Source organism: Cebus imitator, unplaced genomic scaffold (genome assembly GCF_001604975.1).
Source record: "Cebus imitator isolate Cc_AM_T3 unplaced genomic scaffold, Cebus_imitator-1.0 Scaffold6, whole genome shotgun sequence".
In the NCBI taxonomy this organism is placed as follows: domain Eukaryota; kingdom Metazoa; phylum Chordata; class Mammalia; order Primates; family Cebidae; genus Cebus; species Cebus imitator.
Genome location: NW_016107321.1, coordinates 11748346 through 11766508, shown reverse-complemented (window position 1 = coordinate 11766508; position 18163 = coordinate 11748346). Strand labels below are relative to the sequence as shown.

At 38.6% G+C, this 18163-nt stretch overlaps 1 protein-coding gene across 1 annotated transcript in view; it reads right to left on the bottom strand.

Moving 5' to 3' along the window:
- The window catches only part of RGS17 (regulator of G protein signaling 17), a 118751-nt gene that overhangs the window by 20834 nt on the left and 79754 nt on the right, over positions 1-18163 (bottom strand). Inside the window, exon 2 of the mRNA XM_017538952.2 lies at positions 13072-13215. Within this exon, the coding sequence (XP_017394441.1) occupies positions 13072-13190 (119 nt within the window). The 5' untranslated portion in view covers positions 13191-13215. The remainder of the gene's footprint in view (positions 1-13071; positions 13216-18163) is intronic.

Below are 18163 nucleotides of genomic sequence, written 5' to 3'. Positions count from 1 at the left end.
GGAATCTGTGGAAGAGTAACTTCTCAATTCCCTGGAATTTGAGATGAACAAAAATGAGCTGTTATAGAGGTTTTGACAGCAAACAGGAAGGACAAAAGTAACACCACTAATGACTGCAGACAGGCGTGTTGCTATGGCTGAGGAGGGCCGTCCTGGGTAGAACTACTTTCTTCCATTAGCAAAGATAACTTGGAGAGAGGGCAACAGGGAAAGGAGAATGTAATTGATGAATTGCTTACAAAAGACTACCCACCCCTCAAAAAACCAAAACCCCAAACCAAAAAGACACCAGAAGATGGGCTGGTAGCCACATAACATACAAAATTTCAGACACGTAGAAACTCAATGTTAAACCTATGACTTGAATGTCACCTCTTTCATTTCTATGTTTTTATAGTAAGTATGGTTTTGAGTGGGGTGTGTGGGGATGGGAACAGTGGTTAGAACTTTGTGTCTAAAAATGTTATAAAACACTTGCCTAAAAATACCTCAGGTTGCCCCTCTAAAGACTCACTCCACATTTTGTAATCATGTACCATGTGTCATAAAACAAGTATTTAATTTGGTTTAAGCTTTTGTTTCATAAACTTAAACTCAAGTAAAATAATCGGCTATTAAATATCTCTCCACTAGATGGCTGTGTTACCTTTATAAATACAACATTTTAACCAACTCAGAAAAAAGGAAAAACTGAAAAAAAAAGTTTCTGTGGGTAAATATCCTTATTTGGGGGGGAAAAAACTATTCATTCACTTAAGGAGTGTTGAAAATTATACCTTTCTAAGGAATCTAAAAGGCATCATTCAGTTTTTCTGTGAGTATAATAAACAAACTCAGGCTTAATCTTGGGAGGTTTGCATAACTGCAACCATTTTTCCTTTTTGGTATTTAAAAAATACTCTGAATAGACCCTGGCCCAAAATCATTTGATTTAGGAATACTTTAGTCTTAAAAACAGCCAGGCATAACTTTATTCACATTGTCCTTATTCTTTCTGATAAGAAGTCATTTTGCATTCTACTGTCTCATGCTGGGATAATATGGAACTTAGGTCATCCATTCTTAGAACAAATAAATTAGAAAAGGGTTTAACTATTAATAGGTAGGAAATGTTTTTGATTTAAAGTATTTTAAGAGAGCCATCCTGAGAATGGATTCTCCACACTATTTCAATTCCAGTTTGTGTGGTATGGAAACATTCCTTTCTTCTTTTGACCCATGGAAAAGGGAAGACAAAATTTCTTCATTCTCTGATTCTCTCCCTCTCTCAGTTGCAATTTCTTTCTATATATGCATCCATTCAAAAAGACGGGTATCAAAAATTGCTTCTTTTTATCTATATCAGATTTTCATTTGAAATCCCAAGCCCTGCATTTTCAGTTCATGGACACATTGATTTGATTTGGAATGCCAACTTCATTTAACAAGTAATTACATGGTGAAAATAAAAATCTACTCTGTACAATTATGTTCAGTTAGATAAGCAATACTTTATTTGGCATAAATAGGGTTTCTTTATTTTTCCTTAAAGTTAAGAGAATAAGTCTGAATACAAAGATATACTTTATATAATACACACCAGGCCAGGCGTCATGGCTCACACCTGTAATCCCACCACTTTGGGAGGCTAAGGCAGGCAGATGGCCTGAGCTCAGGAGTTTGAGACCACCTTGGGCAACATGGCGAAACCCCACCTCTACCAAAATACAAAAAATTAGCCAGCATGCACCTGTAGCCCCAGCTACTCAGGAGGCTGAGGCATGAGAATCGCTTGAGCCCTGCAGGTGTCGGTTGCAGTGAGCCGAGATGGCGCCACTGCACTCCAGCTTGGGCTATAGAGTGAGACTGTCTCAAAAAAAAAAAAAAAAAAAAAAGGCAAACCAAAAAAACCACGCCAATTATCAGAATCTTCTATACATGGGTTCTCACACTGATTAAAATCCTATTTTAAGCTATTCCTTCAACACACTGTAATTTTTCCTGTAATTCATAATTAAGTTAGTTGATACCTTAGTGGGAAAGCAAATATCTTAGATGTGAAAAGGCCAAATGGACTTCTTTTTAGTTAGGAGAAATAACAGTGTTACTGTTATTAAAATGGCATGAGATCATCTGTGTCAAGTGCATTAGTTCAGCTGGAGCTCAAGCTTCTGACTTTGGAAGCCTAAGTCCCTATCATAAAAAAAAGAGAATGAAAAACCTAGCAGCGAATATTCAGAAATATATCTGATAGCTGGCAGGGTTGGTCATTCATCTACCCATTCATCCCTTCCCTTACATTTTTCAGCGTGTGTGTGTGAATCTGAACGGGATGAATGTGCGGGGCTTCCTTGGGAACTGACATGATGGAACGCAACAATCTTGATGTGTAGAGAAACTAAACCCTGCTATATAAAAGTTACAACATTCTGGGAGTCCTGCGGCTGTGCAGTGCATGCTCCAGGGCTGCTCTGACCTATACCTGTGCTGATTAACGTGAGAGTTGGGGAGAAAGGGCGAAGTGATACAGACTGCAGAAACAGCATCTACCACCTTAACGGACAACATGCGAACAGAACACTGCCAAGCCTGCAATAGCCAGATCCTACACAGTCTGGCAAATTCCTCTGGGCCTGAGACTTGTAAAGGGACAGAAATAATACCTATCAATAAAGGATTATGCAGGGATTTATGTACATTAGTAATCACATTTTACTGAGGAAGAAACTGAGGCTCAGAGGGAGTAAGTAACTTGCCCAAGGTTTCATAGTTACATGTGGAATGTACTCAGGTCTGTCTAATTCCAGTGCCATTGTTCTGTCCTTATCCCATATAGCCTCTTGAAAGTCGGCTTTCCATGAGGAAGACATTCCATTAGAATTTGTGTGTAATTGTCAAATATTGGGCAAGACTACCTCTAGAACGAAACAAATGAAGTTACTCTTCCATGTGGAATTGGCGGCTAAATGGCTCTGTACTTTTAAATAATCCATATTGCTTTAGCTGGGCTTGGTGGCTCACACCTATAATCCCAGCACTGGGAGGCCAAAGCGGGTGGATCACTTGAGGTCAGGAGTTTGAGACTAGCCTGGCCAACATGGTGAAACCCTGTCTCCACTAAAAATACAAAAAACAAAACAAAACAAAAATTAGCCAGGCATGGTGGCACGTGCCTGTAGTGGCAGCTTCTTGGGAGGCTGAGATAAGAGAATCCCTTGAGCATGGGAGGCAGAAGTTGCAGTGGGCCAAGATTGTGCCACTACACTCCAGTCTGGTTGACAGAGCAAGACTTTGTCTCAAAAAAAAAAAAAAAAAAAAAAAAAAGAAAGTATATTGCTTTGACAGAAATTTGTGTTTCACTTAGGAACAGATGCTCCCATGCAAAAAGATGTACATTAATACATAATATATTAATATCTGAAATAGATATGGATTTTATAGCATTGGAAATTATAGCATTTATAACAGTCCAGCAGAATTATTATAAAATCAATTTCATTTTCACAGAAAGTGAATTTGATTGTCTTATCTGACAAAAAAAAGAGAACAAGTAATTCTTGAATGATGTCCTAAAATAGCAGGCAGATTGTAACAGGTCTACCACACCTAGACCAGGAAAGACAGTAGGGTAAGCCCAAAAGAAATAATGAAGAATTTTAATGAGGGAAGCAAAAATAGGGTTAATACTTACTTTAATCAGATATAACACAACTATGAAATTTTATGGGAAAGGATAGCCAAGAAGTCAACCTCATTTTTGCATTATTGATTGGAATTTGCTGGAGGAAGTTCTTAAATATTGTCCAGATAGCTAATAAAGTTGACCTGGATTTGGAACCGTTGAACTTCAAATTGCCTTGGAAAATGAATAATTTGCTTTGAATGAGTCAGGAAGGAAACTCCAACTTCCCTCAAACCAAACCTCTACCCAGAAGGAGCATGGTGTCTTAGAGCCTTTAAAGAGAGGCTCACTCATTTTCTCTGTCAGTAGCGGTTCTTTCTCCAAGTTCTTCCTTGTTGTATGTCTTACACAGAAGTTTGGTTCTTTCAAAGTTCACTGAGAAGACCCCCGGTTGGTCAAATCACAAGATGTTTTATGATTCTTACTGCATTGAACTTCTTTGGTGTATCTGCAAATTCAAACTTCCTATTGTGAAACTCTAAACTCTCTTGGCTTCTATAGCAGTCCTTGGCTACGTTTGATTTTTCTGAGACAGGGTCTCATTCAGGCTGGAGGGCAGTGGTGCGATCATGGCTCACTGCAGCCTTAACTCTTGGGCTTGGATCATCCTCCTACCTCAGTCTCCCCAGTAACTGGGAATACAGGCGTGTACTACCACGCTCAGCTAGTTTTTAAAATTTTTTGTAGAGATGGGGGTCTCACTGTGTTGCCTAGGCTGGTCTCAAACTCCTGGGTTCAAGCTGTCCTCCTGCCTTGGCTTCCCAAAGCACTAGGATTACAGTTGTGGGCCACTGCGCCCGGCCCCTTTGCTGTGTTTTGCATGTCATTTCTCACCTCGCCTCTTCTCCACGTTCTGTGTTTGCAACGCTCCCATTCCTCCGTTGTTCTTTAAATGTAGTGTGTCCTTTCTGTTTGTAGCTCCCTGCTCGTCACCTTGGAATACTTGCCAGGGCTCAGCATTCTCATCTCTTGCAACTAATGAATCCCAGATTGTCATATTTCATCCAGGCTTGCCTTGCAAGCTTCAAATTCATTTCTACAACTAACTTCTAGGTACCTCAATCAGAGCAAGTTGAGCTTGTCTTCTCATCCTTGGCCTAAATGACTTCCTATTGCAGTATCCTCTCATTTGATGGGATCAACAACCACCCAGCCATTCGCTCAAGCAATATAGAGTCATCCTTCTCTTTCTCACATATCACTAATTCTTGGCAGTATGTCCTCATTTTTTAGTGAATATGAACTTCTCTTCATCCCTTTTATTATCTCTTTATGTTGGGCCCCACCATCTCTCACGAAGGCTATTATAAAAGTCTCTTAGTATCCTCCTTACTTTTTGTATTTTCCTTCCAAACATTTTCCATTCCCTCAGGAGAATACTTAAAACATAAAATGGATTTGTCCCCTCCTTACTTAAAACTCTTCGATTGCTTCCTAAAAAGGTATAAACTTCTTAATAAGGTGTAAAAGACATTTGATTATTTGTCATTGCCTATCTCCCTAGTTTTCTATTTTGTCCTTCTTGACTTTATATCCCAGAAATACTAAACAGACTTAGTGCTCCCTCCCCAAATTCATGCCCCTCTTTACTACTAATTAGTACTACTACCTCTAACACACACACACACACACACACACACACACACACACACACACGGGAACATGAAGAAAAATGGTGCATAAAATAATCTGGTGGCCTGGAAGAATGTGCATCTAATTTTTGAAAGGAATTTCTGTGACACAAGTTTTTATATTTCATAAAGTAGACTCAATTGGCAAATCCAAATCCATCACCCATTTAACAAATGTTTGTTAAACAACCACTAACGCTGGCCAAATAATGTAACCCAAAAGGTATTTTTTGCCATCTCAATGCATGAAACTTCAGTTATTTGTTTACAAAAATGCCTGGCAGCAATGAGCAATATGGAGTTTTGTGAATTAAAATACAAGATCTATGTAATATAATTTTACTGAAGGTATTAACCTAAAAAACAACAATATGGTGCAGACAAGAGAATCACTTGTGTAAGAAATTGTTCAGTGGGTTAGTGAGTCAAACTCTGACCTTTCATGTGTTCAGCCTTGTCTAGGGCAGAGGGAGCCGTGGCCATGGGTATGAACAGCACCAGCCCAAGGTCATCCCTGAAGCTCTGGTACATCCTGGCCCATCCAGACAGAGATGGTCCTCACCAAATTGCCATATAGAGTGAGCCAGCTTTGGCTAAATTTGAGTTTTTTTGGTCCATATCTGAACCTTGAAACTGACTGGCATGTCTGGGGTCAGCAGACCTTATCGTGCAGAGAGCCCCGTTGCCAAATGCACTGCCACCTCTTATTTATTTTTTTCAGTCGGAGTTTTGCTGTTGTTGCTGGAGTGCAATTGCACAATCTTAGCTTGCCACAATCTCCGCCTTCTGGGTTCAAGTGCTTCTCCTGCCTCAGCCTCCGAAGTAGCTGGGATTACAGGCATGCGCCACCACGCCTGGCTAATTTTGTATTTTTAGTAGAGATGGGGTTTCTCCATGTTGGTCAGGCTGGTCCTGAACTCCTGACCTCAGGTGATCCACCCTCCTTGGCCTCCCAAAGTGCTGGGATTATAGGCGTGAGCCACCAAGCCCAGCCTGCCACCTCCTTATCTACAGTTTCTTCCTCCTGTTCTTTTGGGACTCTGGACTTCTTCACCAGAGTAAGCCTTCTTCTACTGTTAACTTCCATTAGTCCACAGTCCTAATATCCACTCTGGTTTTGTGTATATGGCCTGAGAAACGGGTTCATTTTGATAGTTGTCTTCTGATTGTGTAAAGTTGATATAACTGATAAAAACATTGAGGAAATTTACCCGTGCTGTGGCAAGATGGAGTTTCCAAACTGTAGACTTCTATATCACTTCTTTGTAAGTGATATGTATGATGGTCTGTCTACAAATACTCTGGAAATCCTGTGCAGTGTGAGTTATTCTGCAGAACAACATATTCTGCCATGTGAGATGAATCAGCTCTCTGAGGTTGACAGGAACAGAGGAAACCATTTATTCCCTGGTGCCGCAGATGAAATGATTCACCTTGCATGTGTGAGTAGTTTTATTTCCAGGGAGTGGTTTCTTCACCATGGTGCAGGCATGGATTTTTGTTTTTCCTTTCAAAAAATATCCTTTGACTTTTAAAGCATGCATCTTAGTATTTCCTTTGGCAGAAAGCTAAAGTGTGACAGCATCAGAGGATAAAACGAGACATTATTTTTGCACTGTTTTGAATTATAGAGGCCATGGTACTTGTTAGAAATGGAGGGAGAGGCAGCCCAAAGCATATTTATGAAGCACTTAACATTTACTTAGTGAGATCCATCCCATGGTCTGGAAAGTCTGAGAACTAATGTATCCAAAAGGGAGACAATTATAGCTTTCAAAAGGCTAGTTAATTTACTAAATTCAGTCTGTGACCAATCTCTGGAGAAGAGTCTGAGAAGAGTCCAGTGCAGTGGGCCAAATCTCATGGGCAGTACCCGGGAGTACGTGAGATTGTGAATTCAAATGGGAAAGTTGTATTTGGAAATGGCTCATATCAAACCTGGAAATGAAAAGTTTGGAAGTGTCACATTAAAGTGAACCAAACAATGGACTAGGCATTCCGAGGCTTGAATTTAAATTCCACCGTGATCCCTGACGGGTCTACCAACATCGGGCAAGCCATCAGTTTCCTGACCTATAAACGTAGACACAACATTTTCCATTGTTTTTTTTTTTTTTTTTCAAATAAAAGCTTATAACTAAGTCTAATTTATAAAGTAGATAAAGACAGAACTATTCTCTTGGAAACTGCAAGCTGGAGCCAGGGCTCTGGCCAGTATTACTTTATTCCTCTCCTCTCCACAGCCCATCATCTTACCACCATGATGTGCCAAGCAGAGGGCAACGTAAATATTTTGAGATGGTAGCTGAGGTTTCTGGAATTCTAATTTTTTTTTTTTTTTAAATGGAGTTTTGTTCTGTCTCCCAGGCTGGAGTGCAGTGGTGAGATCTCAACTCACTGCAACCTCCGCCTCCCGGTTCAAGCGATTCTCCTGCCTCAGTCTCCTAAGTACCTACAGGTGTGTACCACCACACACAACTAATTTTTTGTATTTTTAGTAGAGACAGAGTGAAATTGGCCAGGATGGTCTTGAACTCCTGACCTCATGATCCACCTGCCTCAGCCTCCCAAAGTCCTGGGATTACAGGCATGAGCCACTGTGCCTGGCTGGGGAGTTCTAATTTTTTAAGGCAAAACACACAGAGAACCCTGTTTTGCTTGATGGGATACCCACAGAAGCATCCAGTATTAAAAGAGGGATTAATTAGTACCTGAAAATTCTATGTGAAAAAGTAACCTGGGTTATTTTAATGTAGCCTCTGAATGATGTTATAAGAGTTCATAGGATAATTTGAAAATGAGCTTTAAGCTCAAAATAAAATTTGAAAGCTCTACCTTTCCTATGGCCATTTTGATGCTCCTCCTTTTTTTTAAGCACCGAGCAGTTTCTAATCTGCACTGCACTTTTATATGTGTTATCTCACATGTGAGTGTCTGAACAACCTCACTGCTTCATGCTGTCCTGACTGAAGGCAGTTTGAGAGAAACCTTCAGTATCTTTCAAAGATTTCTTTCTTATAAAGAAAAGGGAAGGGCTAGGTGTGGTTACTCATGCCTCCTATAATCCCAGCACTTTGGGAGGCCAAGGCGGGTGGATCATGAGGTCAAGAGATCGAGACCATCCTGGTCAACAAGGTAAAGCCCCGTCTCTACTAAAAATACAAAAATTAGCTGGGCATGCTGGTGCTCACCTGTAGTCCCAGCTACTCGGGAGGCTGAAGCAGGAGAATTGCTTGAACCCAGGAGGCGGAGGTTGCAGTGAGTCGAGATCATGCCATTGCACCCCAGCCTGGGTAACAAGAGCGAAACTCCATCTCAAAAAAAAAGAAAGAAAAGGGAAGAAAGTTGCTATCTGAAGAAGCAAGACATTCCACTTGACACTGTCAACCTTGAACCTGCAGACAAATAGTCTTGACAAAATGGTCTCTTCACCCTAGCTTAATCCTCATGTGCCATGGGAGGGACATGGTAGGAGGTAATTTAATCATGAGATTTTTTTCCCCATACACTCTAGAGGTGTAGAGAGTTGATGCAGCTTCCAAAAGCTGTTTGACCATGAATAGAAGGTCTTGCACGTTTATAGATTGCCCATTTTATGCTCTGGATTTGGGCATCCATTGCTTGTGTATTTAAGGCTATTAATGGTTCTAAACCTCATCCTCCTGTGTTATCTTCTTTTATTGCAAGGGCTATGAGGAGAAAAGGGAGATAAGGAGAGAGGCTGATATTGGGGAGAAAGTGCCTCTATGACAGAGCTAGAGAATAGATCAGCTTAAGTCACTATGAAGTCTTCTAAACAGTTTAGAATTTTGAAAGAAACTGTGGAAACATTCAGCAGTTATGTACTCATCCTCTGTGTCCTTCCCCCAAAAAATGTGGTGGTAATGTTATAAAGACAGGAATCAATTTAAAAATGAGAGAAGAGCTGACAATGAAATATGAATTAGAAGTGCAAATTTGAGGGAAATATTACATGATTTATAAAACCCATAACATGAAGCTAGGATGAGGTATTTATTACCAGATAGAGAAATTTATTTTCCTACCACTCTATTTCCTTAAAAGGAAGTAAATTCAGCCACATGACAACTGCTCCCATTCACGAATGACAGTTAACTTCATATTTTGATTTCTAACTTTTTTTTAGTCCTTAAATTACAATTTTAGTGTTTCTTTTTGTTCTGCCCCTTTGACCTAGCCTGGAAAATCTGAAGGACATTTATTTCTTTTTATTTTCACTCCAAAAAGCCTTTACATTTTTTTTTTCTAAACTTGATGTACAAAAATAATGATATTTTAAAAACATATGGGTGAAGGACATTTTCATTTGCAATAAGACAATGTAATCATAATTAAAATTAATAGTTTAAGGAACATTAACTTTTATCCTTTTTAAAAAATTCAATGGCCAGGCACAGTGGCTCATGCCTGTAATCCCAGCACTTTGAGAGGCTGAGGCATGAGGATTGCTTGAGCCCAGGAGTTCAAGACCAGCCTGAACAACATACCAAGACTCCACTAAAAAAAAAAAAAAAAAAAAATTAGCCAGGTTGGGTGGCATGCACCTGTAGTCCCAGTACTGGGGAGGCTGAGGAGAGAGGATCACTTGAGCCCAGGAGTTAGAGCTTGAAGTGAGCTGTGACTGTGCCACTGCAATCAAGCCTGGGTGACAGAGCAGATTTTGTCTCAGATATAAATAAATAAATAAATAAGTAAATAAATAAAAATAAAGTGGTTTATAATAATTATAAATTATCTACCATTTATCATATATAGAAGGACTTGTAAATTTATAGACTGTACATCTTATGGCCTAGACTCAGGCATCCAATGTTCATTGACAACAAATGCAGTTCCTGACAAGAGTGTGCTAGTCTAGAGCTAACAGAGCATGCAGCCAATGCAGCCAATGCACCCAATGTACCCAGTGTTTGGGGATCCACTCTGGAGGTGTAGAGAGTGGATGCAGCTTCCAAAAGCTGTTTTGTTCTCCATCCACTGTCTGTGTACTGCAACAATCTCATGCTTATGTGCCCATGTTAAATGTTTTGTTATTTTATATATCATTTAAAAATTGATAAAAGCAAAACTCACTAAATACCTATATGGCAGCTAATACATAAAGTATCAGTATTCTATCTGTTCTGGTGTTTTAATCCAAAAGCAGTTCAGCAATAAGTTTTGGCAGCTAAAGAAAACCCTTTACTGATTACAGGAATCTTGTATAGTGCAAACGAGCACAAGAAGTATATTCCTCAACCCTGTGTAACAATATATTGGTGATGTTTTATACAGAATTTAAAATAAAATGGCTTTCTTTTCCAAGATAATTTTTGTGTTATAGCTACAAACATCTTTTTTTAAACATTATTTAAAGTCATTTCCTCTTTAAAGTGATCTTATTTTTCCAATATGAAGTGCCCCATAGCCCAGAGAGCTAACTCTTATTAAACGCTTACTATATGTCAGACACTGTTCTCAGCTTGTTATATATTTATCTCATTTAATTTTACAACAATCTTATGAGGCAGGGATTTTTATTACCAGCATTTACCTAACTTGCTGAAGTCACACAGATAAAGATGGGTGAGGACAAGATTTGAACCCGGACAATCTGACTTCAGAGTCACTATAGTAAGTCACTACATGGTACTTCATGGATTAAGATCTGAGCTAGATAATCTCTTTTTTTTTTTTTTTTTTTTTTTTTGAGACGGAGTTTCACTCTTGTTGCCCAGGCTGGAGTGCAATGGCGCGATCTCGGCTCACCACAACCTCCGCCTCCTGGGTTCAGGCAATTCTCCTGCCTCAGCCTCCTGAGTAGCTGGGATTACAGCCACGCGCCACCATGCCCAGCTAATTTTTTGTAGTTTTAGTAGAGACGGGGTTTCACCGCGTTGACCCAGGATGGTCTCGATCTCTTGACCTTGTGATCCACCCGCCTCGGCCTCCCAAAGTGCTGGCATTACAGGCGTGAGCCACCGCGCCCGGCCTAGATAATCTCTTAAGGCATGATACAGAAAAAGATTACACAACTATGATTGAAATATTTACTTCATCTCAAACTCTGTTTCCTCCATCTTAAATTATTAAGGCTTAAGAGTATAAGAAAACAAATTATGTATGTGATATGGTTTGGCTGTGTCCTCACCCAAATCTCATCTTGAATTATAGCTCTCATAATCCCCACATGTCTTGGGAGGGTCATGGTGGGGAGTAACTGAATCGTGGGGATTTTTTTTTTCCCATGCTGTTCTCGTGACAGTGAATAAATCTCATGAGATCTGATGGTTTTATAAAGGGCAGTTCCACTCCACACACACTCTTGCCTTCCACCATGTAAGATGTGCCTTTGCTCCTCCTTTGCCTTCTGACATGATTTTGAGGCCTCCCCAGCCCTGTGGAACTGTAAGCCCATTAAAACTCTTTTTCTTTATAAACTACCCAGTCTCAGGTACTTCTTTATAGCAGTATGAAAACAGACTAATGCAGTATGACTTTCTCTAACAAAGAATCATCATCTGGGAATAAATATTGATATTTATAAAAAGTACTTAAGCTTTCCAGATTACTGCAATATCTGATGGTTTTCTGGAACTGGAGTTTTCTAGAGTGGATGGAGCTTCTCCATCACCAAGGGTACCACTCTAGCACAGCTCTTTTTACCTTCTATTTTGGCCACAATGATATAACATTTTGCCACTGTATCAAAAAAGAAACCTCAATATATGTTGGGGAAATGTAGACATAAAACACAGAGAGATGACTCACACATATGGGCCTTTCTTTAGGTTCTGAATTAGGCTGGGGTGACCTAGAAGATCACTCACTGCTGGGCTAGAAGACCCACTTCTTATCTGGATTTTAAAAGACCTCAAAATGTATGGTTCAAAGGAAGTTCCATAAAGTCTAGCATCCCCTTGAAGAATCTCATCTGCATAAATGTTAGGCACTTTGTGAATTTGGAACTCAAGCAGGTTCTCTGAGTTCCCTGGATCATGGAGGTTTAGTACTAGATGGCACCTTGGGGATTGGCTTCTTTAATTCTTCATTATTTTGCCAATGAGGAAATCAAAGAACAAAGAGATTATAATGAGTTTGCATGATGTCCCAGAGCCTGCCAGTGATAACACTCCAATGGAAGTATGTTCTCTGGCTTTAATTTCAGGATTTTTCAATGGACGGAGTTGGCCATCATTCCAAGCACAGCCACTGACCTTTTCGATAGGTGATTGTGAGTCTGTGACCTTTTTCTCTCTGTCTTTATTGGCAAGAATTCTGGGCAGAGGTTGCCACCCTGACTTACAGTTATCTGGTCATGCAGCTGTATGCTCAACACTCTATCAAGTAACAGCAGATAACTAAAAAAAAAAAAAACCCACATTCAATACTACATGCAATATTACTAATGTTTTTTATTAATGTTTTTAACTATCTGTAACATTGGAGAATATTGCTTATTGATAAATACATATATAACTAAAATCTTATTTTTACCCACATCTTTAAGAAGCATGGATGGAGAAAAACATGATCTAAAACACTTCTTCATTTTTTTACCCATGATCAATTTAAATGTAGATTTTGGGGAAATATTATATATTTTTGTTTGTGAAGTGTTTACATTAAACCAATGATAGTCTTCAGTAAGTCCTACTTGCAAAGAAAGAACAAAAAAAGACATGTTGAGAAGTTTCTACAGTTCTAAGATTTGGCATGCATGTTCACACTAGTGCCTGCCAAGCCTGGGTGTGGCATCCTATAGGTAACATGACATACCAGGAGCAGCTGCAACAACAGCACCAACAGAAGCAACAGGTGTTGTTAGGCCTCTGGTTTCCAGGCGCTTGAGACACAGCAGGTGTTCCTTCATTTTGGGACTGCTGCCTTTTTCTCATTTCAGCTACTTCAGGACCCAGTTGGCTAAAAGAGAGAAAAAAACATTGAGTATGAAGAAAGGAGTAAGAATAAGTTGCCTATGCTGAAGGAAGGCTCATTTCACTAAAGAAGGAGGGAGATAATTTAAGAAAAGGTAAAACAAGGAAGCTTGAGAAGTCAACTGAAAATTCTCAGGAAAACTTTTCAGAAGAATATACTAAAAACTTTGGGGAGGAATGTCTACCATGATCTGCTGCATACAATTATAGAAATAAAGTTGCCACATAATCAAAATTGTTGGTAAAGTAAATATGATAACGTTTGAAAATCTATTTTTAACTTCCTTCTTTACTCAACTATGATTAAATCTGCCTTTTTTATGAACACCATTCGGTGATGATAGAGATAGGTACATGTAAGTCATTTTTCCACTAATGTTTACAGTAAGGTAAATTGAGCTTTATAAATGATTGTTGCATGGTTTCTAACTAAATAAGATTAAGAGGAATATCAAGTTTATTTTTGGCGCCCTCTCACTTTCTTTGAAACACTCAATATCCTTTTTGGCACTTTTGACTCATCCTCCAGGGGCCTGATCTTAATAACATTACCAAAGGGTCTTATTTTCTGTTAGGTGTCAGTGTTGCAGAGACACCAGCTTCTCTTCCTCCATCCCTCACATTTATTTTTATTTCATGAAGACTTGGGGGAAAATAAAAAGTCATCAAATTCAGGGGAATTACTCTGGTGGAATTTATATATCATGGCAGATAAAATAAATACTAGGATAAAGAATGTTCTGTGATCTTACAAATAAGGCCAAATGAGTTGCCACCTATTTATAGGACCAATCCGATCTAAGACTGTGTTGAGGATTAAAATAAAAAGTTTTGTGTTAGAATAATACCACATTTAGCATGAACTCTTAGCAAAGGAATGCAATCTATTGAATGTTTTTCATAAAAATTCAATGTATATAAATCATACACATATATTGTCAAATGTGTGGCTGAGAGCAGTACTTATTAAAGCCATAAAGTGCTTCAGATTATTTTGGCATTATGAGCTCATTTTTTAAAAAATGTTATTTTCAGTTCTGAATACAAAGATAAACGCTTAAAAAATACTATGTTCTTGAAAACTAGATAAACATATATTTTGACCAGAAACAGAACAGAATACCACAGTGGTAGGTAAATGGAGTCTAAAGCCACAGTCATTCTGCAATTCAGGTATTGAAACAGAAAGGGGCAAAGGTCCCACACTCCAGTGAGGTGTCAGATGCTCCCCTAGGAGGAGTGGGAGACCAGTTCCAGGTTGCCTGCATAAAATCAGGGGCTGTGGTTGTGCCATTCATAAAAAGATACTGAAAAAAATAATCTCTACTATTCAGCAATGCCTAGCTAAAGAAAGGGTAGGATACAGAGAAAGCCATCCAGATTAGACTTCAGTCAACTAGCTTATTTGTGCAGTGACTGGGTCAGGGAATTTTCCAAAACCACTGCCAGATGGAAGGGAATCCCGAGATACTGATAAAAGAGCTGCTTCATGACTAAAATCTTGAAGGATTAGTGGAAACAAATGAAATGCATTACATTATGAAGAGTAAGTGACAGTAAGAAATACATCTCTAATTCAATGTGTTACCTGAAAGCAAAAATCTGTATTAACACCAGAAAACAGATAACCAACTCAGCAATTAGGAGATGAGTATATTCCTGATCAAGTGCTAATTAACAGAATCACCTAAAATTAGTTTAACAAACATATATTTAAGATAAACAATGTGATAAAGAATACAATTTAAATGGTAGAATAAGAAATTATAAAACATATCTGACTTCCTGTTTTCCAATTTGGATGCCCTTTGAATACTTGCACCTCCATGTTTACTGCAGCACTATTCACAATAGCCATGATATGGAATCAACCAAGGTGTCCAAAAACAGATTATTGAATAAAGAAAATGCGGTATATATACACCATGGAATACTATTTAGCCATTAAAAAGAATGAAATCCTGACATTCACAGCAACATGGATGTAGCAGGAAGACACTATATTAAGTGAATTAAGCCAGGAGCAGGAAGTTAAACACCATACATTCTCACTCACATGTAGAAGTTTAAAAAGCAGTGATTTCATAGAAGTAAAAAGAAGGACACAGCATACTAGAGGCTGGGAAAGGTAGGGGTAAGGGAGAGATATGGAGAAATTTTTTAAGGGATATAAAATGGCAGTTAGATAGGAGGAATAAGTCCTAGTGTTCTACATCACTATAGGATGACTAAAGTTAACAATAATACCTAGTTTCAAACAGTGGAAGGAGGATATTGAAAATTCCCAACACAGAGAAATGATAAATGTTTGAGATGATGAATATGCTAATTACCCTCACATTATCACTATACATTTTATTTCCTGGAACATCATTATGTACCCCAGGAATATGTATAATTATTGTCAATTAAAAATAAACAATAAAATCAAATAAATTATAAAACAAAAATTGACAAATATAAAATAAGAAAAGACATAATGGAAATGTAAAAAACACACATAGCTATTTAAAGATTTACACATACTCATCTCTTTCCAAAAGAATCCCAAAGATGGTGCCAAGGAATATACTCAGAATTCAACAAAGAACGATAAAAAGCTAAAACAGGAAAAGAGCATTGAGATAAGCAGACTAGTAACATTGAAAGGCTCTAATGTACACCCAACAAGCTTTTCTTCATAAGGGGAGAAATAACAGATTGTCAGGAAATTCATAATTTTTATTTTTTTTTTTAAAGACAGAGTTTCACTCTATCATAATGGCATGATCTTGGCTCACTGCAACCTCTGCCTGCCAGGTTCCAGCAATTCGCCTGCCTCGGCCTCCCCAGTAGCTGGGATTACAGACATGCACCACCATGCCCACCTAATTTTTTTTTGCAGTTTTAGTAGAGACGGGGTTTCACCATGCTGGTCAGGCTGGTCTCAAACTCCCAACTTCAGGTGATCCGCCCATCTTGGCCTCCCAAAGTGCTGGGATTATGGGCGTGAGCCACTGCACCTGGCCCAGGAAAGTCATAATATTTTAAAGAAAATTGGCCAAAACCTCCCTAGAACTGGAAGAAAACAGAACAAAGCCTCACATAAAGGAGTGTACCACATGCTGAGTAGGATGAATAAAAATCAAAATAAATCTACACTTATACACAAAATTGTAAAAAAGCGCCTAGAAGATAAAGACAAAAGCTGAATTAGCCACACAGAAGTAATACTTTAATTTGATTGACTGTAGACTTTCCATGAGCAATATATTAGATGCTGAAGAAGATGGACAATGGAGTAATGTGCTTCAAGTGCTGAGAGATAATAATCATCCTACAGTTTTATATGCAGCTAAATGAAATTTCAAGAGTGAAGATTATTTCTAATAAACTCACTGAGTTGATTACTCAAATATTTGCTGGAATCTACTTCAATAGGAAGAAAACAAAATTAGAGGAAAGGAGTAGAATATAAGAAACAGTAACTGAAATTGGTAAAATAGGATGTTGAACACATGACCTGGCTAGCAAAAGCCCATCTTTCTCTGTTTAGATACATTCAAGAATGAAATTTAAGACTGTATCAATTAGGAAAATGGTGTGCTGCCCTAACCCTCTACTAAAATAGATTTTGCAGACATCACAATGTCCCCGTATTATTAAGTCCAAGAGTTATTTTGCCATCTCCTTCTGGGCCAACACTTTACAGTGCAATGGAACAAATTTGCCCCTCCAAAATCTGTTTGTTGAACTCCAGATCCCCATTGTGATGGTAATAAAAGCTGGGGCCTTTGGGAGGTAATTAGCTCATGAGAGCTGAGCCCTCATGAAAGGAATTAGTGCCCTTATAAAGAGACCAGAGAACTGGATTGCTTTCCCCACCATGTGAGGATACAGAAAGACAACCTTCTACAACCAGGAAGCAGGCCCTCACCAGACACCAAATAAGTTACCGCCTTGATCTTGGACTTTCCAGCCACCAAAACTGTGAGAAAGAAATTTACATTGTTTTTAAACTACCCAACTATGACACTTTGTCTATAGTAGTCCAGATTGACTAAGGCAGACACGGTGATAACTCCACCCTCTTTGAAATACTTTCTTCTCTTGCCTCCTGGGCACCACACTCACCAGTCTGCTTTCTCATCACTTCTTTGCAGTCTGCTTTTTTGTTTCCTTTTCATCTTTCTCACTTCCAAATTTTGAATGACTACAGTATTCTTTCTTCTCTATTACTTCTTTTTTAAATTTTTTTCTTTTAACGTATTTATGTATTTATTTTTCTTTTTTTTTTTGTAGAGATGGTGTTTCACCATGTGGGTCAGGATGGTCTCAATCTCTTGACCTGGTGATCCGCCTGCTTCAGCCTCCAAAGTGCTAGGATTACAGGCATCAGCCACCGCACCCGGCTCTCTATCACTTCTTTGATCAACTTATTGAGACTTCATTGGGTCTACCACTTTTCTGTACAAAATTCTCAAATTTACATATCCAATGCACATAATTTTCCTGTATTCAGGAGGCATATATCCAACTAGCTACTCCACATCTTTACTTGGCTTTCTCAAACTTAACTTGCTCTAATCTGCCCTCATTCTCTTTTTCCAAAAACATGTTCTTTCCATAGTTTCCCCAATTTTAGTGAATGGAAAGCCTCATCCTTCTCATTATTCACATTAAAAAAAAATCCTGAACTCATGCTTGACTCCTCTATTTCATCCAGATGTCAAATCAGCAGATCAGCAAATGTGAGACTTCTTAACTGGTATCCTCTACCCATCTTCTGTTTTTACCACTTCCTATCTCCTTCTATTCCAATTCCATTTTCTATTCTCAAGACAGCAGCCAGCATGAGCCTTTCAAATGTAAGTCAGATAATTTCAGCAAAGACTCCTCCATTCAAACCCAATCCAAATCTTCCAAGTGGCTTACCATCTTTTTTTTTTTTTTTT